Raw genomic sequence first — 25,570 nt, 5'->3', positions numbered from 1 at the left:
CACTGACGTATTCTGCTGCCCTGGCAGGCTCCTCAGTAATCTCTCCATATGCTGAACTAACACAGTTCTCTGATAGCAGCACGATGTCTCTCTCAGTGCTCCTCACAGCCATGCAATTTTAAATAACTACGTCTCTGTGTGTCTGCTAAGTCACCATTTCTACCTGTCCACCTTGATTCTGAGTATCCTATCACAGAGTACTCAATCAGCCAGGGTCTGGTATGATATCCCAAATAAATTACATGTATTATAACAGGTGTTACAGCAGTCCATTTCCAGGTCTACTTTTTACTTGCCTTGACCTCTACTTTCTAATTCCCTGCAACAGGTGTATTCTCTGCTAGTCAAAATCCTCTGCAGCTACATTATTTATAAAAATTGATCTACTTTTTTTAGAAAATATTCATGATTTTCAGCTTGAAAAGAGAAACTGTACATCCAGCTCCTCAAACATATTCAATCACAAGTGAATCAAAATTGTTCTTTTCTGTTAAATCCAGATATTCATGCATAATGAACGTAGACAAATGGTCTTAACTGGTACACGTTGCAATGGACTCTGGTATGAGTTTTCACATGACGGATGACTATTTACACAAATAATGGATGTATAAAGACATTGAGAATCTTATATGAGTCTGGTTCCCAGTGAAATCAGAATTACAAACAGGTACTACATACGTTTCCAGCAACTCATCTCTGTCCTGTACAAAGTGGATACAGATAACAAAACCTCAGCATCTGCTGGGATTTAACTAACAAAGTCAATCAGTTACAAAATATTTTCTTAGAATTAACTAACAGATAACATTTTAATGCAACTCTCCTGCTAGGTAACACAGAAAAAAAGGCTTTTGAAAAGTCTGTTGCCTGTGAAATAACATAGTCAAATGGCTGACAAGAAAACAATTGAGATATTTACCTTTCCGTCTTATTAATGAGACTTGATATCTGGGCTGCTGCGACATTTATAAGAGCAGAGACATGAGAACACCTTGACTGTATCTTACTTACAAGATATTCTCTGTAAGAAAATCTTTTATTCAGATGATATTTCTTACAAGCTTGCAAAAAATCCATTAGCTCTTCAATGTCACCCTACAGGAAAGAACGTGAACAAATGTGAACATTTGATTAGATGTAATGTTAATTCTGACTAACACCTATGAACATCAGACCAGATTTCATTAGCAGGACAAAGGTGAAAAATGCTTACAAGTGTAAAACAGTAAGTATGTATCAACTCTAATGACCACATCAAATGATCTTGGTTATTTTAACAAAACAAAATAAATAATGTGGTGAGCTTTTGGCCTGATTACCTCAATACTGTGTGTATTTTCCTGAATAGTTAGTGCACGTCCTGAGTGCCCTGAGTTAACAGGTCATTTGCTCAGGTATTCACAATTACATACACATGCAACCCTACCAGCATAAGCAGAACTGTTCTTTACGATGTACTGTATGATTATATAAGCAAAGGGTAACATTTTCAAAGGTGTCTAAATTGACTTCAAAGCCAATTTTAAAGCCAGCTCTTCCACATATGTTGAGTACAGCATAGGGAAAGCCAAGCCCACTGCCCACAGGCTGGCTTAGAAGCTCCTCCTTCCAACAGTGGGGAACAGGAAGGGTTTAGATACCTACAGACAGGTCTGGCAGAGACCCGAGTTATGCACACAATGTTCTGTAGCATAAATAGCCAAGACAAGGTCTGATAGTTACAAGACCCGTGTCTGAGCAGCCAAAACATAGTCAAAACCTTTTTCACTTGCTCTACCTCTTTGACCTGGCTGCTTAACTATCTTCCGCACAAGTGCTTGCTGCGTCTCCCACTGACAGTGGCCAATGTATAGCTTCTGTATATGAGGTTGTTCATCAGGTTTTAGGAGTGAGCCTTACATGTTCTGACACCTACTTTCCAGATGCTGCTTTTTAGCCTCCACCTGCAGGTCCACAACAATCATACTCTTCCTCAAGAAGCAGCCAGAACAACAGTTCCCAGAACTTTTGCAATCTAGAGCACTAACTTTCAACACAAATGGAGGTAAAAACAACAAACAGACAAACAAAACCCCGTGAGGAAACAATTTAAGCTATTCTACTGTGAGAGGTTTAAAAATGTAACTGAAAGCAAAACTGAAATCCTGAACATACTCTTCATCACCATCCCTGGATCACATAACTTAGAGAAACTCAATCCCTCTAAGTACAAAATCATAGTACTTCAGACACAACACAATTTCAAAAATCAACATATTTGGAATGGGGGGCTCAGTATATCTTCTGAAGTATAGAAGAGCACTTGATGCCTAGGGAGTTTTGAACATGTGCATATACCTCAATATTGTCTCGGGGTGACTTTATGATGTGTATCCCATATCGCTGCCCCATGTCCAGAAATTAATTTTGTGCCTTTCTGTGCCTTTAAACTGAGCCTGAGAGGGGGAAGGGAAACCTGAGCAAAACTTCTTCAAAGCAGTTTGCAGCTTGTTCAAGGTCACACAGAGATAGACTTTTTTTCAGCTGCAGCAGCAGAGCGAGAGTGGGGAAGGCAGCTGGCTTGCTTTCGGCCAATTTTTCAGCTCCTTTTTCTTTCTCTGGAGAGGGAGGGAGAGTTGAACTTTTGTTTTTCCTGGGACTTTGTTTTTTCTTTTTTTTTTCCTCTGCTGGACGGTTTCAACATCAGAATACATTGGGAGGAATTTCCACCAAGGCCTTGGCCCTGGAGGTGGGTCCACCACCCCATCCCAGCTCCAAGGAGGGGGGAGAGAGATATCTATGGAAGGACTCTGAAATTTTCCCAGGTTTCCCTCAGCAGACCAAGAGGTTTTATTATTTAGCATCATTATCCTTTTCCTGTGTATTTGTTAAATAAATAGTTTTTATCTCCTTCACTTTCCTTCGAGGAAAATTTATTTTTTCCTGAACCTGGTGGGGGAGGGATGGCTGTAACCTGCCTTCTCTCAGAGGATATATATCTAAATTTGGCCAAACCGGTACAAAAATACAGTTGTGTAGATGTCTAGATGTGCTAATAAAGGCATTATAATTTTTAAAATGCTTTCTAAGAAAGTTAGTTATGAAAGTGATAACATTTATCCTGAAACATTTCTCAGAAGTTACTGCAGGTTTTTATTTTGTCTTTAGGTTAGGAATGGAGACATCATCCTATTACCTGTATTTTAGAGTAACCTTCCACTAATGTTTTAGCTGCTTCCAACTTCAGTTCTCCCTTTAAAGTGGCATTTGTTATCTGCGTAAAAAAGATAGTATGGAGTTCCTTTCTTTGGGTAACAGCCAGCTCTCTATAAGCCTTTGCAAAATATTCCTCCTGCTTTACGAAAAGGAATCTCTTCAGGCAGTCCTGCTCCAGTCTGTGAAGTCTATCCAGAAGACTTCTGTATTCTACAGCAGGCTGCAAAGAAGGAAATAAATACAACAGAAGTGATTTTCAGAATTCAACATACTTTAAAGTACCAGTGCTACTAGCTCATATATATTTTACAAATACTTTAGTTACTGTCATTTCAGGTTTAAATGAAGGCTAATATTGAATCAGTGTACACTTCCCATAGTTTTCACCTGTCTGGATGGCAGGGTTGTACAGCTGCCAGTCTCTCATACAGATACTACTTCCAAAGCATAATGAAGTCCTTTTAGAATTCACAAGACTTATATAAGATAAATTATATAAATGAGCATGAAATTCAACACAAAGACTATATGTGAAATTAATTTTTTAGGTTTCATCAATCCTGAAATCCTATTAAAATTAAACAGACTCATAAGGCATACCAATGAAATAATAATAAATATATTTTTAAAAACAATATAAATTAAATATAAATATAAAAAAACCTCCTCCACTCTACTAAAAAACTCGGAAAGTTTTTTATTATTGGTGACCTACTTTAACTATCAGTTTCTACAAATTAATCCAAGAGCATCATTTTAGATTTACATTTACAACCATGGCGTAGAATTAAATGGCAATTACTTTAAACGCTTCTTTGCCAGAAATATTTCCTCTTAGTTCTCTAGTAAGACTTACATATTCATAGTTTTAATCTCAGATGGCATAAAGTCATTATAGAATCAAAACATACATGTCCCACAGAGCAAAGAATGCTTCTTATGCTAGCAGAGCTACCTAACAGTCACTATGCCAGTCTTGCTCTAAATTTCATACCAATTATCTTGAGAAGAACTGCCCTCTGCACGTCACTTCTCATTCCCAAGAGACACATTGCAGGCAGCAAATAATTAATCAAAAAGGCAAAGAATATAAATTCTACGTTTTGGCTGAGAAGGGGAGTAGGTTATTGCTCCAGCTGTGTTCCACTGCCATCTCTTGGGTGTCAGTACACCTGCTGCCCAGGAGCACAGGTGTGAGCCAAACCTCATGCTCCAGAATGTCCTTCTGGACCACATGCTGTGGCAAGTACAAACGCAGGTCCTTCTAGAGACAGAAAAGTGAACAGGAAGTTGATAGGATATGGAAAATGGACCAGGACAAGTACTGGACTGACCTTAATTGTTTACTTGACTCCTAGCATTCAGGATTTTCAGTACAAATCAGACTGAACCAACACCAATGCCTTTCTTACAAAGCAAAGCCACTTTGCATTTAGTGTGAGATCACACACTGAGTTTCAGTCAGGTCCCTCTCTCTGCAAAGGCAGGACATCTCAGTGAGGTATAGGCTCTTTCTGTGTCCAACAGAAAGAAAAACTCTTCTGCAGAGTACAGTTCACCTCATCCTTAAGAAGGCATCCACAAATGTTTCTTCCTTCCCATCTCTTAACGTTTGTAGCACCTCTAGTTCAGGATATGCATATCCTGTTGCAGTGGGGATCCTGCAACACGCATATATCAAACCAGGAGTCCCGTGGAAAGGAAATATATATGGACAGACAGATTCTTGCTAGATGTTTCAGAGATGTTTATTTCTCCAGCCGCATGGCCGGGGCTCAGCGGAGGAACTGTTCCAGTCACGGGACCAAGGGTCCTTCTGCCCGCGCAGGGAACACAAACCAACCAATGGGAACGAGGCTGAGCAGGGGCAGGGAAGCCCCGTGTCTGTGCCCTCAGGGCCCCTCTCCCAGGGCTACACGGCGGGGGAGAGACCCCAACACCTCACCCGTTTTATTTTAATAAAAGGAGAATGAAAACAACTGGATAAACATTACAAGAACAGTTTCAGAACAAAACAAGCCACCCTCCTGAGTCTTTAAATGTCCAAACAGATTCTCTGGAACATCTTAGGGCTGACAGAAGGGAGACAGAATTCTCTGAGCATGCTTTGTGGGGAAACTGAAGCAGGAGAGGGTTTAACTTCTTCCCTCCCCCTTTTCATCCCCCACTCGGCATTGGAAAGGGATTTTTGGGGAAACAATCGGCAAAAGCATGGTTTTGTGAGGGAAACCATGGATGAAAAAACGGATTGGGAATACACTGGGGGTAATAGGACATAGGGTAAAAGGGAAAGGTGGGATTAGGAAAGGGAGACTGTAGGGGGGACTTACAATGGAGATACTGTCTAACATGACTACGATTTTTTGCATATATACTGCCTTTTACAGGAACACCATCAGGCCCAGTGACCTGCGATGCTTGTAACCCTTTTCTACCTCGTATAATTTTGAATTGCACCACCTCTCCATCTCCCAAGCTTGGGATGCATTTTTCAGGGTTATTCTTTTTAATAGCAGTTCTATGCACGAATATGTCTTGCTGGTTGTCACACCTTGTTATAAAACCATAATTTTGCTTAACATTATACCATTTTACTATCCCTAAGGTCTTAGTTTCTATGATCTTTTCCTTTTTCCGAGTGGCTGCTGTTTTCTGTCTCGCTGCGTCTTTGCTCTCTCCTTCGGTCGCTCCCGTGTTGGAATTGTCGGGGCTGCTGGTGCCTGCGCGCTCTTCCCGGGGTCGCGTTCGGGGCTGCGCGGGCCGGGCCGGGCCGTGCTGCTCAGTTCTCCGTGCGTCGCCTCCTCTGGTCGCAGCTTCGCTGCCGATGCCGGGCGCTGCATCCACGTCTCGGCCGGGCCCCCGAGCGACGACCCCCCCGTGCCCTGCTCCAGCGCGCGTCTCGGCTGGGCACGGCTCCGTTCCACCGCCATTGCCGCCCGCCGCCACCCGCGCGCCTCCCCTCTCAGTCGGGCGTTCACGGGGCTCGCTCCACCACGCGCTGCACAGGACCGGGCGGGCACCGCCGGGTCCCGCTGCTCCTCGCTCCGCCACCGACACTGCGGCTCGCGTGGCTCCGCCCGCGCGCGGGAACTGCCTCGCTGCTGCTCGCAGAGCGCTCGGCGCACGTGGCCTGGGCCGCACGGTCCCTGCGCCAGGCTTCCCTTCGCCAGGACACAGCTGACATTGTTCAACAGTCTCGGTAACTAAATAATATTCACGAAAATATTCTTCCATCGGCATATATTTTGACTCAAATATTAACTGTGTCCAAACGGTTTTCCAAAAGCCCTTGGTAAGAATTAAATCCCAAGAAACATAGAAAAAGTTCTTAAACAACCGTGCCAGGAAGTGTTTCAGTTCTTTCTGAGCTTGAATCAAGCTAAAATTTACAAATTGTTGTTCAAGAATCGTTTTAAGTTTAAGATAAATGTCCATACGCGGCTCTGAGAGCCAAGAGTCTTCCCACAGTTCCTCCATAGTTTAGATACGGAATAGCAAAGCAAAAACAAGAAGAGGAATCCAAAGTTTCCAGGGTTTACTCACACAAATCAGTCGCTTAGGGATCGGGGATCGTTCTGCTCTCAATTCTCCACCATTTGTTGCAGTGGGGATCCTGCAACACGCATATATCAAACCAGGAGTCCCGTGGAAAGGAAATATATATGGACAGACAGATTCTTGATAGCTGTTTCAGAGATGTTTATTTCTCCAGCCGCATGGCCGGAGCTCTGCCCAGGAACTGTTCCAGTCACGGGACCAAGGGTCCTTCTGCCCACGCAGGGAACACAAACCAACCCATGGGAACGAGGCTGAGCAGGGGCAGGGAAGCCCCGTGTCTGTGCCCTCAGGGCCCCTCTCCCAGGGCTACACGGCGGGGGAGAGACCCCAACAATATCCTACAGGTATGGAAAGCTACACAGAGTCACAATTTAAAATTCACCTGGAAACATCAAAGAAATTCTACTTGCCCACTAGCCTTGTGCCTGATTTTCACTACATAACAGCCTGATAAAACAAAGTTCTTCCTGAGAGCCTCAGCATACTGGAGTACCTTTGATGGGTCACACTCAGCAAAAAAAACTTCTTGTGTCAAAAGTTTAATCATGAATTTTCATAAAAGACCTTAACAATTATGGGTATGCAACATGCAAATACCACTTGTGGTCCAGAAGCAAAGCCCCACTAGTAAGTAATAAACTGCACTATTTGTTCCCACCAAGTCACCCTCTTAACAGACAAACATGAAACATCAACTTGGGCATTTCGGCATTTTAAGCTTACAGAGATGAAATATTCAAAACTTACCAGAATCCTTCCAAACCATAGGAAGTTGTTAAAAACAGTAATAAAGAAAAAGGGTGGGGGGAAATCAGTTTTATTGTAAACATTCAATATACTTGAAAAAAGACATGGAAGACTGGAACATAACTTTGTACATGGGATATTGGCCTGGTGACCCAGGCTCTATTTCCAGCTAGTAACTACCTATGAAATCCTGGGCAATGAAACTTATCCATTCAGAGATCTCTGAATGAAAGTGATACACATAAGTTTTCAGTTTTCCCTCTGAACTTGTATGGAATCATGCTCAGACTTCAGTTATTTATTTATTATCCAGAAGCTATTTCCAAGAGAAGTCCACTCCTCGCTCTGTCTAAAATATGGATTGTTCTGATTTCAGAGAGAAATCAGTCTTTGGTTGTCCTTATATTCTAATTTTCTTCAAAAAAAGAACATAAATATTGGAAGCTTTTTACCTAGACTGTAAGGTTTATGATGCAGGGAGTTTGTTCTGCTCTGAATGTGCAAAATACTTCACACAGAGGCTGAAATCTCAGAAAGTGCTGCAGTAAAATACAGGAAATAAAAACACACCACTTTGCAACAGTATAAGTGATTGCAAAGCAAAACAGGGTAATGACAACGCTTTGTTTTCAGCTGTCACAGATTCCCTTGAGAAAAATTTGTTTTCTGGTGATGTTAAACCCAATTTCTTAATAACAACTACCCTAATTATGACATCTGAATTTTTGAACATATTTAATTGTAGATCTTCATCTTTACTCTTCTAACAGGGTAACTAAGCTGCTCTAGTCATAGAGAAACCATCTCCATAAAACTACATATGATGCAAAACATCCTGATTTAAAACCAGACTTACCTTTTCATTAATTTTCCTCATTAGTTCCTCAGCCTCTCCATTTGCAGCTCTTGCTTTTTGGCATTGAGCCTCCATTGCCTTCCTAGTTTCCAGATGACATTCAGCTGTTAAAGCCACCATCTTCCTTTCGTACTCCTCTTGAATCTCTTTCTCCATTGCAGGAAACCGCTTTTTGAAAACGGAACTTATCTTCTTCTCCACATTAGGAAAGAGGCTGTGATTTAAGGCCATGTTCTTCAGCATCATAGCAATCACTTCTTTACAGATCTGTGTTCGACAGGCCTCCAGATCAGCATCTGCCCGTGTCAGGCTGGCAACCTCCAGACTGTACAAAGGTAATCAGGACTGTTAGAAATCGCAGATTACGGGAAATTTCTACCAGAATATAAGAACCTTGTATCTAGAGCATTCAGTCTCTAGATTGTATCCAGATTCACTCAATACTGGGTAATGAAATGACAGTCAGAGAACTGCCAGAATATCACAGCATATGAGTTTATAAATCATGATAGTAATCATTCATTAAACAGCAGGGTAAGTCAACTTCTACTACAGCAAGTTTAATGAAGTATGTCCATACTTCCATTTCAGGCAGAAGAAGAAAAATCTTTTCTTTACTAATACTCAAAACATTCCCTTAGATATAAGCCAACAGAAATGTCTGACACCCCCCTTCCCCCCCAAAAAAAACCCCAAAAAACTCCACTATCTCTGTTGGGATTTGATCTCTGCACCTGATGGCAGATCAAATGGGCACCTGAATAGACTATAAATTTTACTGACTTCGTAAAATAGTTCTAAACTCACTGACCCATCTAGATTGATACATCGCTGTTTCATATTCTTGGCTGGTGTACTCCCTTCTCTAAAGGGAAGAGGGGACAGTTTCAACTATGTGCTGATACAAATGAAATAAAACAGCATGTATCTGTCACTCATGAACATTAACAGAGTTCTAGAAAAGAGATTAAAACCAGATCGAAATACAAGAGCTTTTAGAAAATGCAATATATGTCATGTTGTGTATAAATACATTCCCATTTATGTTTAGAGTTAAATTGGAATTATAATTATTCTAATTTAATATACAATGTAACTACTCTAAATTCTACACCTGAATTCAATTTAACACTGGAAAATTAGGTGGGTTTTGCTCCTGCATGTCAAATTACATGAATACACAACACTGTATTCTTCTGTGTGTTGACCATGCATACATGAATTTCTTTGTGACCTACAAAACATACTTTCAGGAGCTTAAACACATTCAATTTTTTGCTTAGGCTAAATTATTGATCTAATTTTTCCACAGAAAAATCTTAGAATAAATTTCAATTCCATAGCAAAGATCTTGGTAAGACTTGCAAGAGAGTAGAATGATACTGCATTCAGAATCATATAAATGAAGGCATGCAAATGCTGTTTTTGTCAAACTTTCTTTTCCTTACATAAGCAAGTAAAGTTTAACTAAAAGTAAACCACTGACATATCATCACTTCTCCCCTGATAACACAAGATATGTATTCTCCCCATCTAGAAATTGATGGGATGGAATTGTTTTCTTACAATGACTCAAATATTGGAAGTTTTTGGGAGACCACCTTTAAAATGTAATCTACTACAGACTGATTTTCTGTTGCATTCTCTCAAAACCACAGAAACACACAGATGATGGCCATCCTCATCTTCGTGATCTGCTGCAGGGCTGGCTGGTTGGTTGCAGCTACTAAACCTCCTCCATTTTACCCCCTCTTCCTCATATAGAGGAACATAAATTCCTGCATTGAAGTACCATGTGCCTGAAACATTCCTCACAGAAATATGAAGATTCCTGTACTCTAATATTTGCTCTAATATCCCCAAGACAACACAACCATTCAGCTTCTCTGTCCTGTCTACAGATGGACACTGCAGCTGGAGGTACACAGCTGTCTTGGGTAACATTCACCTACACCCACGGTAAAGTGCCCCAGGGCACTGATCTACTCCCTCTCCTTTGGGAGAGTCCTTCTTGCTCCAAGACAGAGGGCAGGTGATGGCAGGATCAAGGTAACAGGATGCTGAAGCAACACGGCAGATACAGATGTGTGTTTTCTCATTTTGTTTATAGTCCTACAACTTTTGCTGACACACACAGCTATTACCAACTCGTTTGTGACAACTTGAAAAAAAGAAGTGTTTGAACTTAAACAAAAACAAGGATTCAGAGAATGGGAGCTTTATGCTATAACGTTTCTCTAATGACTGTGAAGTAGTGGTAGGAGGCTTCCCTTCATAGATTCACCAATTCATTATTAGCCTGTAAAATCCAAGCCACCAGATTTATTTTTCTGTTTTACTTTAAGTTCATCAGTTCTGATTTAATTGAAGCATATCTGTCTTTTGTGAGAAACATCCCAGTTTTCAAGCATCCCCTAACAAAGAACAAAGCATTTTAATAAATTCTTCCACTAGATAATTTCTCTAAAAAATGGTAACCTCATCCTCAGCTTGAATTTTATTTGTTACAACTTCCAACTCTCATTGTTTGCCGGAATGACAAGTTCCTTAGTTGTTATTTTTCTGTTCTTCAAGCATGCAGTGATAGATGATCGCCCCAGCACCTACTAACACTTCCTTACTGAGATGTGAAAGACTGAACTCCTCATCTCTCTCCCTGGAAAGTGACACTTCACAGCTCTACCACATTGATACATAGTTCGTAACACATAATTTATTCCTTATCACAAATTCAGGGTTTTTTTTAAAGCATGCTTCAAAAAAAATCACTCTTCTTCAACAGTGATCCCAAGAATGAAAACCAAAATAAAACACCTTCAGAACATTTCCTATTATCTTTCCCTCAGTCTTCCCACGTCACTTCCTCCTATTTACTGCAAGTTATTATAGACTCAACCTGATTTCATTTAGAGCAAGACTTCCATGCTCTTTTTCACCCTCAAGGAGAACTACAGTACCCCAGTAACTCTGCATGATGCAAAATGCAGGAGGAGCAATAATAATAATCACCTGATGCTGGTGTGTCAGCAAGTGAATCATGAGGCTCATAAGATCTCAGGTGTATTCAACCTGCAACTCATACTTTTCATTTCCCTGACAGCACATTACTGAGGAAGGCAATGAAAGAGAAGTCTATGAACTGTTCCAACAAACCACGGATAACAGCATAGAGAAAAGTACAGCACAGAAAGAAGAGTTACAAGCCACAGCTCTCCCACGTCACATCTTCGAAGACAGCAGCCACACCATGATGTTTTGTCAGTGGCAGCTGAAGAAAGGTTGTGTCTGTAAAAACTTGAAAGCTCCCTTCCATGTGATGTGCTCTACTTCTGCTTCATGATCTTCACACAGCAGCCAGCAGAAGTGAGACAAGCTCATCACACATATCAGAAACCTTGCTTCAAGCTCTTTACTCAAAACAGAGAGGTTGAGAGCACCCCGAGCATGCTGCATCACACCAACAGTCAGTAAAACACAGGAATCCTGTACATATAATAAACCAAACGCTTTCATTTGGTTTCATTCAAGTCCATCAGAAAAACAATGTTTATAATCAACCAGATTAAATGTTTCACGACACATACGGAAAAAAAATTCTAGCTTGACACTCTGTGTCTCCTCAAGCCAAGGTACATTTAATAATTTGCTTTAAATGCTCTGCACTCTGCTTGTTACAGCAATTGATGTTTAAAAGGTCTTGCCCCACTCCGTGAGCATATTCAGCATCACAGAAACATGAAAGCTGATGAAGCACAGGTAGCTGATGGCAACCTATTGATGAAAAAGATGAAAGCTTTTGTTGGACAAAGCATGCTGAGAAGGGATGAGGACAGTACAGAAGGCAGGTGGTACAAAAGGGTGGGGGAAGGAAAGGTGAACAGACACACAGAAAATGAAACTTCAAACAGCAAGTGTATAGCTTTCTCACTCACTTGAAGAGAAAAGAGGATTTTAAAATCTGCCAGAGAGATCTGGAAGGGGAAAATCTCAGATGCCAAACACAGAGAGGCAGAGAGAGTGCCTGAGCAACTGATGTCCTCCACAGACCTAATGAAAGAATACAGGACAGCAACTGGGGTCAGGAAAGCAACTACAGTTCATTTAAAGAAAACCAAACCAAAACACAACACACTACAAAAAAAGGAAACCTCTCATTAACTACCAAGTAATTGTGTCTCTAAGTCTTATTATTCAACTTACAGGCCCACAGAGAGAATTTTTGAACAGGAGAACTAATAGCTGCTGAATTTAACAGTCCTAAAAATAACTAATGGCTTTCAAACACATTTTTAAAACTAATTCTGAGTTTATAAAGATAAGAAACTACTGTGACACAACTTTCTGAAGTCTAAAAGGGAGAGAAGCATTAAGCAAATTTCCCTTCAGTGACATTTTCCCATCAAAACACAAAAGCCTGTCATTCTCAGAAGGCTCATCTCTCATCTGCCAAAGAAAGATAATTAGTAAGACACATGTTAAAAAAGTATCCAGAGGAGACTGGAGCTCCATCATAGCTGTTTCTGTAAAAGTAATGCTTCAAATACACAAAGCTCCTGAAAAGCATGTAATTAAGTAATTTAGAGCCATTTGTGGACACTTTTGTTCCCACTTCAGCAGTGACTCAGAGGCCCAAGGCACAGCAGCTGCACAAACTCCTGATGGAGACGGGAATGCAAAGAGGGAAGGACAGACAGACAAACACCCCAGCTCAGTGGCACCCACTATTACAGCCAGAGCAGCACACGTCCTGTACCCACAGGCACAGTGAGAATGGGACAAGCTGCAGTGAGAAAGGAAACGGGCGGACAAAATCCAGCATTATGGTCTGTGTTGCCTTATCACACTTCAGAGTCTGGAGTGAAGATGGAGAAAGAGTCAGACCAGAAGAATCACAAAGAAACCAGTTCCTGCAGTGCTGCCTTTAGTCACAGTAAGAAAAGAAAGCCAATTCGAGTATAATGAGCATTAGAGATCTTCGGAAGCTGCTGATGTGGTTTATTTCACAAATCACCCATTTATTGAGAGGTTAGAAATACATTATCAGTAAGTGTGTTGTTTCTTCTGGTTTTTTGTCTGTTTAGTTTGTTGTTGTGTTTTGTTGGTGTTTTTTTAAAGTACCATGTCAATGTGGACCCTCTGTGCAGCCCCATACCTTCCTCCCTTCAACACCTCCCTCCTTTTTTCCTTCCTTTGCATTTCATGCTCTCCTGCTGGGTCCAGTCTCAACAGAGACTAAACACTTCAGGGCAGGGATTTTACACAGCTGCAGCACAACAAAGCACAAACCTTTGCAGGAGATTCAAACAGTACTAGACTAGAAGCAGAGGCAATGACATGAGGTCTGAACATGCACCAACAGTTACTGACTGCCCAAGCTCAAATTCTTCAGCCCTCTTGTGCCAGAGTGGGGTGTGTTGCCTTTCCCTGGTCCCTGCCCACTACCAGGCTGTGTTAGCACAGGTCTGAAATGCTCTGTGATACACCAGCAGCTGTAGTGGCCTGCAGCCAGCTCTGAACTGGGGAAGTTCATCCATCAGTCCTGTGACACTTACACAGCCAAGCGTGAACTCAGCACAGCTCATGCAGGAGCCCACAGAGAATACAAGACATCACATCAGTAAATTAAATTGCTAAGAAAGGTACATGAGGATTATCTAAGGATGCTTTCACACGGATGAGTCACAGGTTAAGTTTAGCTTTCCAGAAGTCAGAATGCTGGCAAAACCAAAAACAGGATTCCTGATATACAGCCAAGAAATAATAATTAAATTAAAAACTGAAAAAGATAGATTGAGCTGAGAGAGCAGAAGCTCTTCAGAAAACAAAGATTCATGAAAACCTGCTAGAAAGTCTAAGCACTAGACCTGTTTCACCTGTCAAATTCTTTTAACTCTCTACAGCAATATAAAGAGTAAAGGTATTTCAATACTTACAATTATCTGTTTAGAAAACATTTTAAAAATCCAGCATTTAAGAGACTGAGAACCTCTGCATTGCTTGCACAAAATAAGAAATATGACAAATCAGCGATCTTCAGAAAATCGATTTTAAAACTACATCTACCTACAATACTGCTGTTGCAACAGGGTTCAGAAAACGGTTATTTCACTCTTTCGCTCAGAAAAGTGACCGTGCAAAAAGAGTGTATGAAAGACTCCAATTCTGCTTCTGGTGAAGTTACCACACATTTCACCACCAATTTCAAAAGCACCAACTTCAGCCTGGATACTAACAAAATCATAAATATTATTGCTACATGCATTATGCATTAATGCCTGAGGAGCTTCCAACTCTGCTATGATCTGCTCCAATTCTTCTGATCTATCCAGGCAGGGAGAGCATTCAGATGACAGAAATGGTAGGAGATATCAATCTTCTTTCAAAATTATATGGAACAAAGTATCAAAAACAGCACAACTCTCAAAAGGAGACTCTCTTCTGGATGAGATAAATTGTTCCACGTAGACAGCAGAAATGACCCTTATAATTCTAAACACTTCAGGGTCAGCCAACATCAAAGAAACGTGACATTTTTAAGATGAAAAAAGATACGTATTCATTAATTTCAAATTACTTGTTTTCTTCAGCTCCTTACTCTTACAGGCTCCTATCATATACTAAGCATTTGAACTCTGATGAAAAAAAAGTATAGTTTACACACTTGTCAAGCTTCTAGCAGCATTTATAACACAGAACTACAAATACAGGGTTTGAAGTTCATACCATGAGCATTCACTGCATCTTACAACAATGTGATTATTATTTACAGTTATATTCCTGCATTGTACACATTTCACAAAAAGAGAGTACAGAATAGGTTGTCCCTTCAAAAATTCCAAAATTTTAATGACACTCTTTCCAAGTTATGAAAACCAGAAATTTAGCTCCTCATATTTTATTTTGTACTAACAATGTAACTATTTCTCACCATTTTCCGTGTAGAAATATTCTAGTCTATGTGCTATGACAACATGATCATTTATACCCCATCCCTGGTAGTGTTCAAAGCCAGGCTGGAAAAGGCCTTAAGCAACCTGGTCTGGTGGGAGATGTCCCTGCTTACGGCAGGGAGGGTTGGGACTAGAGGATCTCTATGGTCCCTTCCAACCCCTTAACATTCTATGATTCTATGATTCTTACTTTCCATTTGAATTCAGGGTTTAAAAAAAAGAACATTTGCTCCACAGCAAATCCAACTGACATGTACTGCAAGAAATTTACATTTAGAAAGAAAAAGTGAATTTCTAAAATTGTGGTAAATTGTTTTCATTTTCCTGTCAAGGCTTTTTGGAGACAGTTTGATCCTGTTCTCTAGTACATTGGCCTCAGTGTCCTCTACCACAGGAAAAAAATCAGCTGCAATGTACACATATTACTTTACTCATTTACCAAAATAATTGGCAGTATGTAGTGTGTATCAGCAAGCAGGCTCAAATTCAGCTAGAGCTTTGACAAACTCAAGGAAGCATAGCTGTACAAAATGAAGATTAAAAAGAAAAGGTGTAGTAGTGAAAAGCCATTTAAAGAAATTAAGTTCCCTTTAACAGATCTTTATCTTTTGAGACTATGAGTATGGTCAAGTTCCATCACATTGGACACAAACCCAAATTGCTCAGCTCTCTTCATATTCTCCTCTAGACATATGGAAAAAGAGACCCACAACATTTTGGAACATGATCTTCTAGTGTGCATGTCAAATATTCAAATCATACAGCTTCCCCTCATTAGTATTCATTGCCCAGAATCCAATATTCAGTAATATACACAGCAAGGAACCTACTGAGAATAAAAGTCAAGCTATTTTGCTGCATAATTCACATCAAGTATATGACTTACTAAGAAAAAATTCACAAAATGAGTAACCAAGAAGCTTCCTTATGAAACATTATAAATATATTTTGTTCTCTAGACAATCCTCCTGACACTGCAAACTGTCTACACTCCAAAGCTGACCCTGTCCATAAATATTGAACACATGCTCCTGATGTATCTCCTAAATGATTTGGCACTGTCACTTCTTAAAACACAACACAGATTTATGTTGCAAAGAAGAAAAAACATGTGGCTCTTACTTTTCAGAGTTATTTTTCTCATTTGTATCTGAAAGACCAGAATGATTCCAACCATGACAGTGGAATGAAAAGGATGTTATCAATTATGCTGGCAAGCTTGTATGTGTGTCATGTAGACAAAAATGAAACATACCTGCACCAAAACATGCAGAAGGAATTACGAAGCTAGCATACAAGCAAGATGATGTTGTTTGGCTGAACATACCTATCACCCTTTCAATCATCAGGAATCACTGTAACTCTGAATACCTTTGTGGTCTATCTACTATCCTAATCCTGGAAAAAGGGAAAGACATCTTAGAAGGTGGAGCAGGTTAGTGAGTGTTGACTCATGGGCATCTACTTTATTCACTGCAACGCTCTATCTCTTTAGAGGTAAAGAAAATAGAAACTGAGGAAAGAAAAGGAAGCAAGAGACATGTGCACTAACTTCCTGAAAACATTTAAAAACTTTAGCCCTTGGACACATATTCAAACTAAGACACAAATTCTGTTTTATAGGTTTAGAAATAAACCTGTTATAAAAATAAACCTTTCCAAAGGTTTGCAAGAATATTTGCCTTTCTAATCCGTAATGTATCTGAAAATAGTGCAGCAATTTTTTTCAACCTAGCTAGATACTATCCCTGAAATAAATTAATACTAAAGCGAGTTTAAAAAAATGTTTGATCCTGTTCTTAATATTCACAAAATTATTTTCAGGATAAGTCTTCTCAAAGCCTGAGTTGCTATACAGTTATAAAATCAAGAACCAATGTGCAATTTACAGAGGTAAGTTCCCAATTATCAGGGAAAGGCAGAAAATAATAATGCTGTTAGCTACCCTTTAAGAAAGAAAATTCAACCCTGTAACTTTCCAGCTTCCAGAGATTTTATAGTTGCATAACACTGCCTTTAATTTCGCTTACCAGGAGGTAATGGTAAGACTGCATAAACAACATCTGCTCATCCTCACATCAGACCTTTTTATAAAATTCGGCTGAAGAACAGATGACCTTTAACAGTGGCATGTTTCTGTCAAAAAGCCTTTCAACAGTATCAGGAGTGTTTCTGTGCTCTACCAAGCAGTCCCACCAATCACAGGTACATGGTATCTTTCTGGCAGCACTACAGACTGTCACACCTTAGACTCTGATCCAAGTGTTTTCAAGATACACTGCTGAACAGTAATGCAGGCACTCAGCAGGGGCTCTCTTTTCTAGGACAAAAGCCATGCTTTTGACAGCTTAATGTGTTAAGCAATAGTAGAATACTGTGTTTCAGTATTTTCTTGCACACCAAGAAGTTTCCCTTCACCTAGTGAACCACAGAAAGACAAAGCAAGGTGTTTATTTGGATTGGAAAACTTGCATGTCTAAGGCCTGGATGGAGTTGTGACTTCTATAGGTGAATCAATATGAAATATGATGGCTTTCTGTTCCCATAGATGATTGTTTAAAACAGGTCAAAAACCTAAGGTAGTGCAGTAACATGTGTAAACAGACACTATTAAAAAAACAATGAAGAGCAGATACTCAAAACATATTCAAAGATTTGGCTGATGGTAAAAATAATAAATGTGATGCAGTGAATTCTTACTCTTCTAAAGCCTGAAGCATGTTCCCAGGTTCTTCAAAGGACAGAATATCAATGATTTGGTCATTCAAAATTATATCTTCACTAAACAGATCCCCTGAATTAAACTGAGAATGCTCCAGTTTGTGATTTTGGTTGTGTTCAGGCTGTATCTCCTTAAAAAAAAAAGAAAGAAGAAGTAGAAAATTTTAGATTATTAAAAAAATGTATAATGAGTGTCTGATCTGCAGTTTAACTTTGGGTGAGAAGATTTCTATTTATCATCAAACTGTAGAGCTGGAAAGAGTATAAAGAGGTTGTGCAATTCAGATATGTATCTGAAATCAAATATATTACTTTTATTTCAGACTGATCTTTTTTAGTATATAACTGATCTGGAATACAGATGAAGAAACAGAGAACACAGAACACTTGTGAAAGTCATCTAGGAAGTTATCTTCCACTTCAAACTTCCTAGGTAATTTTTAATAAAAATTTCTGTGGTTTACAAATTACATATGGCAAAACTACAGGATTATGAGGTGAACAACATGGAAAAACTAATCCTGTGCATGATGGAAGTGACTCAGTTCACAGAGACTTTGAGACTGAGGGCTAATAATATTGTGCAAAAATCCCACTCTAAATATTTGATGCTAGACCAAGATGGACTTTTTTTACTATTTCATTATCACAGTTGCTTTTGTAAAAAGATATAAGTCACGTCCATTTCATTTCAAGAGATTAATTCTTCAGACCTAAAATAAATAAAAGTTATTGGTGGTGTAATTTTTACCCACAGAAAGGCTGCCAAGTGGTTTGTGAGCTACTCCAGTCAGTCCAGGGAGATGAGAGATCCAGCTCCCTTTGGGCAGACAAGGGATTCAAACCTCTCAGCACAACTCTCCTAGGACTGGTCCAATCAATGTAATATTCTGACTAAGATCTCTAGATCCCTCCCAATGAAGTTGTTCTGCTTTACATAAATACAAAAATAATTAATAGAAGGAAAGGCTGGAATTGCACCAACTTGATTAATATTTATCAGCTTCTGTATTTTCTTTCTCTGGTCCAGTATGTACTGAAATACTTTCCTCAGACTGGCACAGAACAACGAAAATGCTCATCCCCAATCGCATCTGTTTTGCTTAATCACTGAAGATACTAATGTACATTGAATAAACTAAGACCAAAATTCAAATCCTTATTCCTGATAATCAGAAAAAAAATTTCACCCAAGTTGCCGTACTCAAGGTAAGTTGTCTACTCCCCTGGAAATTGCTTACAACCCAGAGACATCCTGCTTCTAATTCTGAGGGACAGAGGGGAGGAAGAGAAGAATATGGAAAGCAACCAACAGGTAAAGGGTAATCTCCCTCTGATCTAGAGCCAACATCTAGGTACTGACAGCAGTTGTTTTGAGCAGGGTATCATTCTTACACTCACCTCTAAATCTGATTGCACTAAAGATTAGAGGCCATAGAGGTTACATTACCTGCGAGCCAAATCCATCACTTGGTGGCTTTTTATTAATCTTCAAAAACTCTTCAGACAATCTTAGTTAGCAAGTTATATCATCACATATAATCAGTGAAAAAAATTAAATAACTTACCCTCACAGACAGTACAACTCACCTGGTTTTTACTACAGAAACTCCATTTTAATATTTGGGTTTGGTAAATGATGAAAAAAACAGCACATGTCAACACAAGGGAAACAAAAAAAGCAATGAAGAACCCTGAAGCACTGATGCCATGGCTGTATAAAATCTGAAATTAAAAGATCATTTAATTAAAATGATATTTTAAATATATATAAAGATCAGATCATAACTGTACTTCAAAGATTGTGACTAAGCAAACAGTAAATTATTTTTAAATGGCTTCACATGACTTCAGGATTTCTCAGCATTGTTGTTACTACATCTTGATGAATATTTTCAAACAAGTGTGTATTTTCAATATGTTCCCAAGTCGGCACAGTTTGCTATGTTCATCTAGTCCAAATTCCTGTGTAATTCCAAGAAACAGAACTCCACAGACTGAATTTTTTTGCAGTGACTTTTGGATGTCCTGTTCTTAACAGCCTGTTTTCCAAAGTTGCCAGACTCTTCTAAGAAGTCTCATTGAAATTGATGGCATTTGATGCTCATAGGCTCTGGAAAGTCAGTCAGATGTTGGCTACTTTAATCAATGGCCATTTCTTGATTCAATGAAACTGAGTAAACACCATAGGGAAAAAGTATCAATATGATTTCAGAATAAACATGCAACTGACCCAATCACAAAGCCACTCAATCTGCATGCAACCTTGCAGTTCATGCATTAGCCTAAATCAGAAAAGAGTGGCACAAACCAGATATGAACCAGTGGAACCACGAGCCACGTAAGAACTTTGTAGGCCTTTCACTTTAGCTCTTAACTTAATCTTTAAATTGAATTGCATTAAAAATTAATTTTTACTTCATGCTCTAGGTAGAAAAAGTTAATTCAGTGTTTGTTTAGTTCTATGAGATCTTTCAATGAAAAACATTGCACAGCTATTAGTATAATGTTTCACCACAAACTAATCACTCTCCTGGAGCTAGGAACTGTAAATAATTAACATGCTGCTTGCAAGCTAGCTTTGGTCTTCTCTTGGAGCAGAAATATGACAGCATTCCATGGAGTCAATGGTAATTCTGCACAGGAAGCAATACTCAAACATGGCCCAAAATCTGAAAATAGTTTATTGCAACTGAACAGTGGAATTTTATCCTTTACTGCCTAGTTTTGCTCTCTCTGATACGTTTTTGTACACTGATAATCTGTCACATCTCTAACTGAAAGGAACTGCATGATGTCAGACTTTGCTGTCTCACAGGTTCAGCTTCACAATGGAAGCCATCCCAATAATGGGAAGAGGCATTACAGGCCCAAGTTTCTTTCAAGAACTGATGCGCTCCCACTGCTTTGCAGGATGCTGAGGGAAGCAAGCCTCGTCAAAATAAGATCAAAGGAATTATTATCACCTATCCCATGCCACATGTTTAGATGGGAGAACTTCCATTTTCACTAGTATCCAATTCAGCATCAAACTCTGCCAGCCAAGGGCAGAGGCACAAAGTACTCACAGGCCCTGAAATACTGTGGGAAGACACCTGGCACAGACAGTCAGATAAGCAGCACCTACATTTTTTTCATAATCCACAAAAGTACCTTGTTCCAGGCAACTAAGCACTTTCTTCCAGTGGCACAGAAGAGAAATCCACAGGGTTTGTAAAACTTTAAAGAACAGCATAGTATCTAAGCGTGCAAGCAAACCTTGAGAAAGCTGATGGGACCAATGTAGCATGACACTGCCATGACTACATAATTAATTCTTTGCTTGTCATTCCCAAAGTCAACATTTACAACCCACTTAGTCACATATGTGCATTTGCTTTAACATACCCATGAACAGGCTTAAATAATTACTTTTAATAAATAAATCTGAGATGGAGAGCTGACAATATGGATGAAATACAATATATCACACCTTCTCCAGCTAATCCTATTTCCTTGCACAAACTGATTTCATTCCAAAACACCTTATGCTTGGCCACAGCCCAAAGTCAAATATTACGCATGTGAAACATGATGTGTTAAATAATTTCTAAGCTTTATTTTTCAAAAATTTACAATATTTTCCACACATCTTTACCACAGGTTTTAATTACAAAACCTGTTCATTTACTGAGTTCAAATGCAGCTGAGCTAATTTTACCTACCTACAGAATAGTTCACAAGAACTTTCTGAGGTCTAACTATCAAGTTCAAACTGGAAAAAATAATAAACACACTAAAAAGGTTTTATGTATAATAACAGATTTCAGGAATTTTCATGGTGGGTTGAGACAATTGTAGCTTACAGTCTCAGCTTAAGACTTCAGCAACTGCTGCAGATCAATTCATACCAAACTTTACAGAAAACCATTCATGAAGCTATTTTTCTAACCCAGTCAGTTACTGAATGGTTTACACCTCTAAGAGTTCTCAAAAAATAAGATTTATGGCAAGTCCATTTGTAATTCTTAGCTATACAAACACCCAATCCTTTTAAATATTACTAGATATTTATCCAGGGACAATGAGTTCTCTAGCTTATGTATAGTTTTACTTCACATCATGTTTAATTATGGCTTTCATTTTAACAGAATGGGCACTTGATCTTCAATTATGAGAAAGTCACATCTGGACATGTATCTATTACAATAATGAAAGCTGAGAAGGCAGAGATCCCCAGCAGAAGAGAATACTGGAAAAAGAGGCCCCCATGCCCTACCTCCAAACAGATTACTTATTCTGAAGGCAGAGAGAAACTCATGGGATAGGTCCATGGAAAGAATGAGTGGTTTAGTGCTCAGGACCTATTCAGGCAAGCCTTATCCACATGCACAGCCATGGCAAGAATGTTCTTTGGAACAAACTGTTTGCTTCTGCCTGAACACAAATAATCCCAGTACTTTTGCCAACCAAGCCACAGCTTCTTCAAAAACAACCCCCTGCAAGAGCAGCCTGTCAAGTTAATGAGAGGCTGGGGGAGAAAAACAAGTTTGGTGAAGAGATTAGTCTAGCAATGAAACAGATGGATGAAGTAGAGTTTTTTAATAAAATAAGTTATCTAGAAGAATAACATTGCTGCAATCAATGTAATTTTGAAGGTTTATCTGGCCTGTTAAAAACCACTTTTCAGAATTACTTCAGAAGCCAAGAACAGAAAGTCATATTGGAAGAAGGATTAGTTAAAAAATTAAAGGAAGCATAAACTATGCCACTCTTTCGCAGTTTTATTTCTCAGGCTTGAGTATCAGCATCATACAGAAACCTTTCCTCAACGGGTGGAGGATAACTTTACCCTTTTGGAAAAGCAAAAAGCTTTCTCATGGTGGTTAGGCACAGCAGCCAGTGAGCATACTCCTCATCACAGTTTCCCATGCCTAGACGATTCCTCAAATGAAAGAATATGGCAAGGAGTATAATGGCATTTTTAGATTCTCCATACTAAATATTGCTGGTTTAAGACAAAAAAGACCCCTTATCTCAAATCCTGATTTCTTCTTCTTAAAATCTGTGTATGATTACTAGCAAACAGCTGAGTGATGAGACACAAGTACACAAGTACATCCTTAGCTCCTAGGACTGACTTTTGATTGTCCAGAAGTATAAGCAGGAGAGTCAATGTAATACCAAATCATAGAATTTACCTTGGTCTTTTCTTCTTCTGTTATGGTGAATGATGCTGTCAATGATACGAGATGTGTTTTATTCTGAGAGAGACACAAAAAATTACCTGTATTAAAAAAAAAAAAGCAGAATCCACTGGCAAACAGCCTAGAGTCTCTAGAAAAGCTTCTCCTTAGAAGATAAGCTATACTTCTCATTAAGCTTAAAGCTGAAATAAAACTGATAGGAAAATGCAGTGTACTTAGGCCTAGTAACACTTAAAGACATGGAAGCAGCTGCTCTGTGGGATACACTCCCCATATCCCAATGCACACAGTATTACATTTTTCTGTGCCTATAAAATCTGATTGAGAATGCACAGAACAGAAGCCACAGTCAGTACATATATCTCTACTTTTACCATGCCCTATTTTTTGAGTTTTCCTCTCTACCACTCTAGTACCACTCCCATACACATGGAACATTTTTTCCTCCAAAACCAAGGAGCAAGGCAATTGAAATGAAAATATATCTTCAGATTATAATTACAAGTAATTACGAAAACCACAGAAAAACCATCAAGCCATATTTAAGAATTGAAAAATTTTACTTTGGCAGAAACCACTTGGTTTCTGTCTCCTACCCAAAGCCAGGCTAATTCCAGCATTAGACCAGTTGTTTCAGAGCCTGGTGCAACAGAGTTCTCAAAAATCAGCAAGGATAGAGATTTCTCAGCTTCTCTGAAAATTTCAGACCTTGAAAACTCATACTAAAAGTTTCTTATTTCTTATGAGCAATGAGCATTCCTTTCCTGCAACTTGTTTTTCAGTTAAAAGAAATTATTTTATTATAAAAATATGGCAAAACTTTCAATCTCTCACAGACTTCAGGAATACATATTAAGTATGTGGGACACTTATTTCCAGGATGGACTGATGAACTGAAGAGAAATATGAAAAGTAGAAAGAAACGCTTCAAGAAAACACACAAAAATACTTTACTTAAGGAGGTCTATGACTTCTTAAGCTATGAAGAATAATTCATGTATTTATAAATTCATGGTAAACAATCAGCCTAAGAGTTTCATTTCATTACATGATGGCCTCATTGTTTAGACACACAAGAACCACCCTGGAGACTGGTTTTTTTTACAAAAATTGTGAAGAGCAGAATAAAATTGTGAACAGAATACCTGTGAAGAACTCCTGAAAGTTAGCTTCGCAGGCAGTGTCAAGACCCTGCCATGCCACGTCCCTTCTGCATCAAGAAGTGCAGAGTAGTTGATTGCAAAGTGTTCTCCACCTATTAAAACAGGGATATGGATAGATTTGCTCTGTTCCAGGAAAATTTCTAAAAGATCCCTAGGGAAGGCTTGGGACAGCACTGGAGCTTTTCCTTTCTGATATAGCAGATGCCATATATCCAGAGCAGACAGTTCATGGCCACTGGAGCTCAGCAACATCCTTCATATCTGCTGCCTCTAAGAACTCAAGCAAATTTGGCCCAGGATCTGGAAACTGCATTAAATGATGCCCCAACCTACTCAAAAGCATTATTTTTTGATACCAAAACTCTACATGAGCTATGTAATTTTTTTTTTTTTTTGTAAAATGAGCTGTTTACATTTTAACCACTAACTTGTTGATTCTCCTCCTGTTGAAACCAGAGAAATCTGACAGATTTCAGGTAAATTTTGATTCACAGCACAGTGAAGTAATGAAAAATTATTATGGCCAACACTGAGCATGACAGTACATAGGACAGTGCAGATACAGCCTTTCTGTCCAGCCCTAGTGGCAAGGTATGGGCTGACTTCAGGATTAACATAGTAATGACCAAAACCTCAAACTGCACAGGAATCTGTTCCGCTGGATTTTCTACCACTTCAGTGTTTTTCCCACTGACTTGTCTGGAAAAGCTAGCTTCAACTCCAGATTCAGTAATTATAAATAAATTATGTAGCAGCCCCAACCTAACTTACTAGATCAGCTATGCAAGCTCTTTTTCTATTATTTCTCAGAGATAATTGTTTCTAGGAAATCTCTGTGGAAAGCTAGAAATTCCTTGACAGTTTCAAAAAGACCAGTCCTGCAATCAGTATCACTGCTCACACTACTGTTATTAGAAATGGAGTTTGGCTATCCAACTGCAATCCAACAGCAGCCCCCAGTCTACTTATTTCCCTTTCTATTTGGAAATCTTTCACCGTAAAACTATCACAATCATAGATAGTTTGATCATGAACAGGTATCAGTGAACACTTCTGAAGCTCCTGGAGAAACATCATGACTCACAAAAGCAAGCTGCTAATTTTCAACATGCTTGTGATTAGGAAAAAGGAGATGAAGAAATCAAGAAAGATAAAATTTAATGCGTGTGCACTGGTTCAACTGCTACCAAT

The 25,570-nt window shown here is 39.1% G+C and overlaps 1 protein-coding gene across 10 annotated transcripts in view; it reads right to left on the bottom strand.

Moving 5' to 3' along the window:
- The window catches only part of EVC2 (EvC ciliary complex subunit 2), a 74,768-nt gene that overhangs the window by 30,973 nt on the left and 18,225 nt on the right, over window positions 1–25,570 (bottom strand). For 8 of the 10 annotated variants that reach the window (XM_032109947.1, XM_032109950.1, XM_032109948.1 and 5 more), the window contains 7 exons: window positions 24,362–24,471; window positions 23,151–23,273; window positions 19,621–19,755; window positions 18,010–18,161; window positions 8,360–8,684; window positions 3,179–3,418; window positions 923–1,098 (listed from right to left, as the gene is read on the bottom strand). In XM_032109947.1, coding sequence (XP_031965838.1) covers window positions 923–1,098; window positions 3,179–3,418; window positions 8,360–8,684; window positions 18,010–18,161; window positions 19,621–19,755; window positions 23,151–23,273; window positions 24,362–24,471 — 1,261 coding nt within the window. The remainder of the gene's footprint in view (window positions 1–922; window positions 1,099–3,178; window positions 3,419–8,359; window positions 8,685–18,009; window positions 18,162–19,620; window positions 19,756–23,150; window positions 23,274–24,361; window positions 24,472–25,570) is intronic. The other 2 variants (XM_032109951.1, XM_032109952.1) reach the window with 1 other exon arrangement.

The sequence above is a fragment of the Corvus moneduloides genome, chromosome 5 (genome assembly GCF_009650955.1).
Source record: "Corvus moneduloides isolate bCorMon1 chromosome 5, bCorMon1.pri, whole genome shotgun sequence".
Taxonomy (NCBI): Eukaryota; Metazoa; Chordata; class Aves; order Passeriformes; family Corvidae; genus Corvus; species Corvus moneduloides.
The sequence above is the reverse complement of the archived record's forward strand: the minus strand, read 5'-3'. Positions and strand labels throughout refer to the sequence as shown.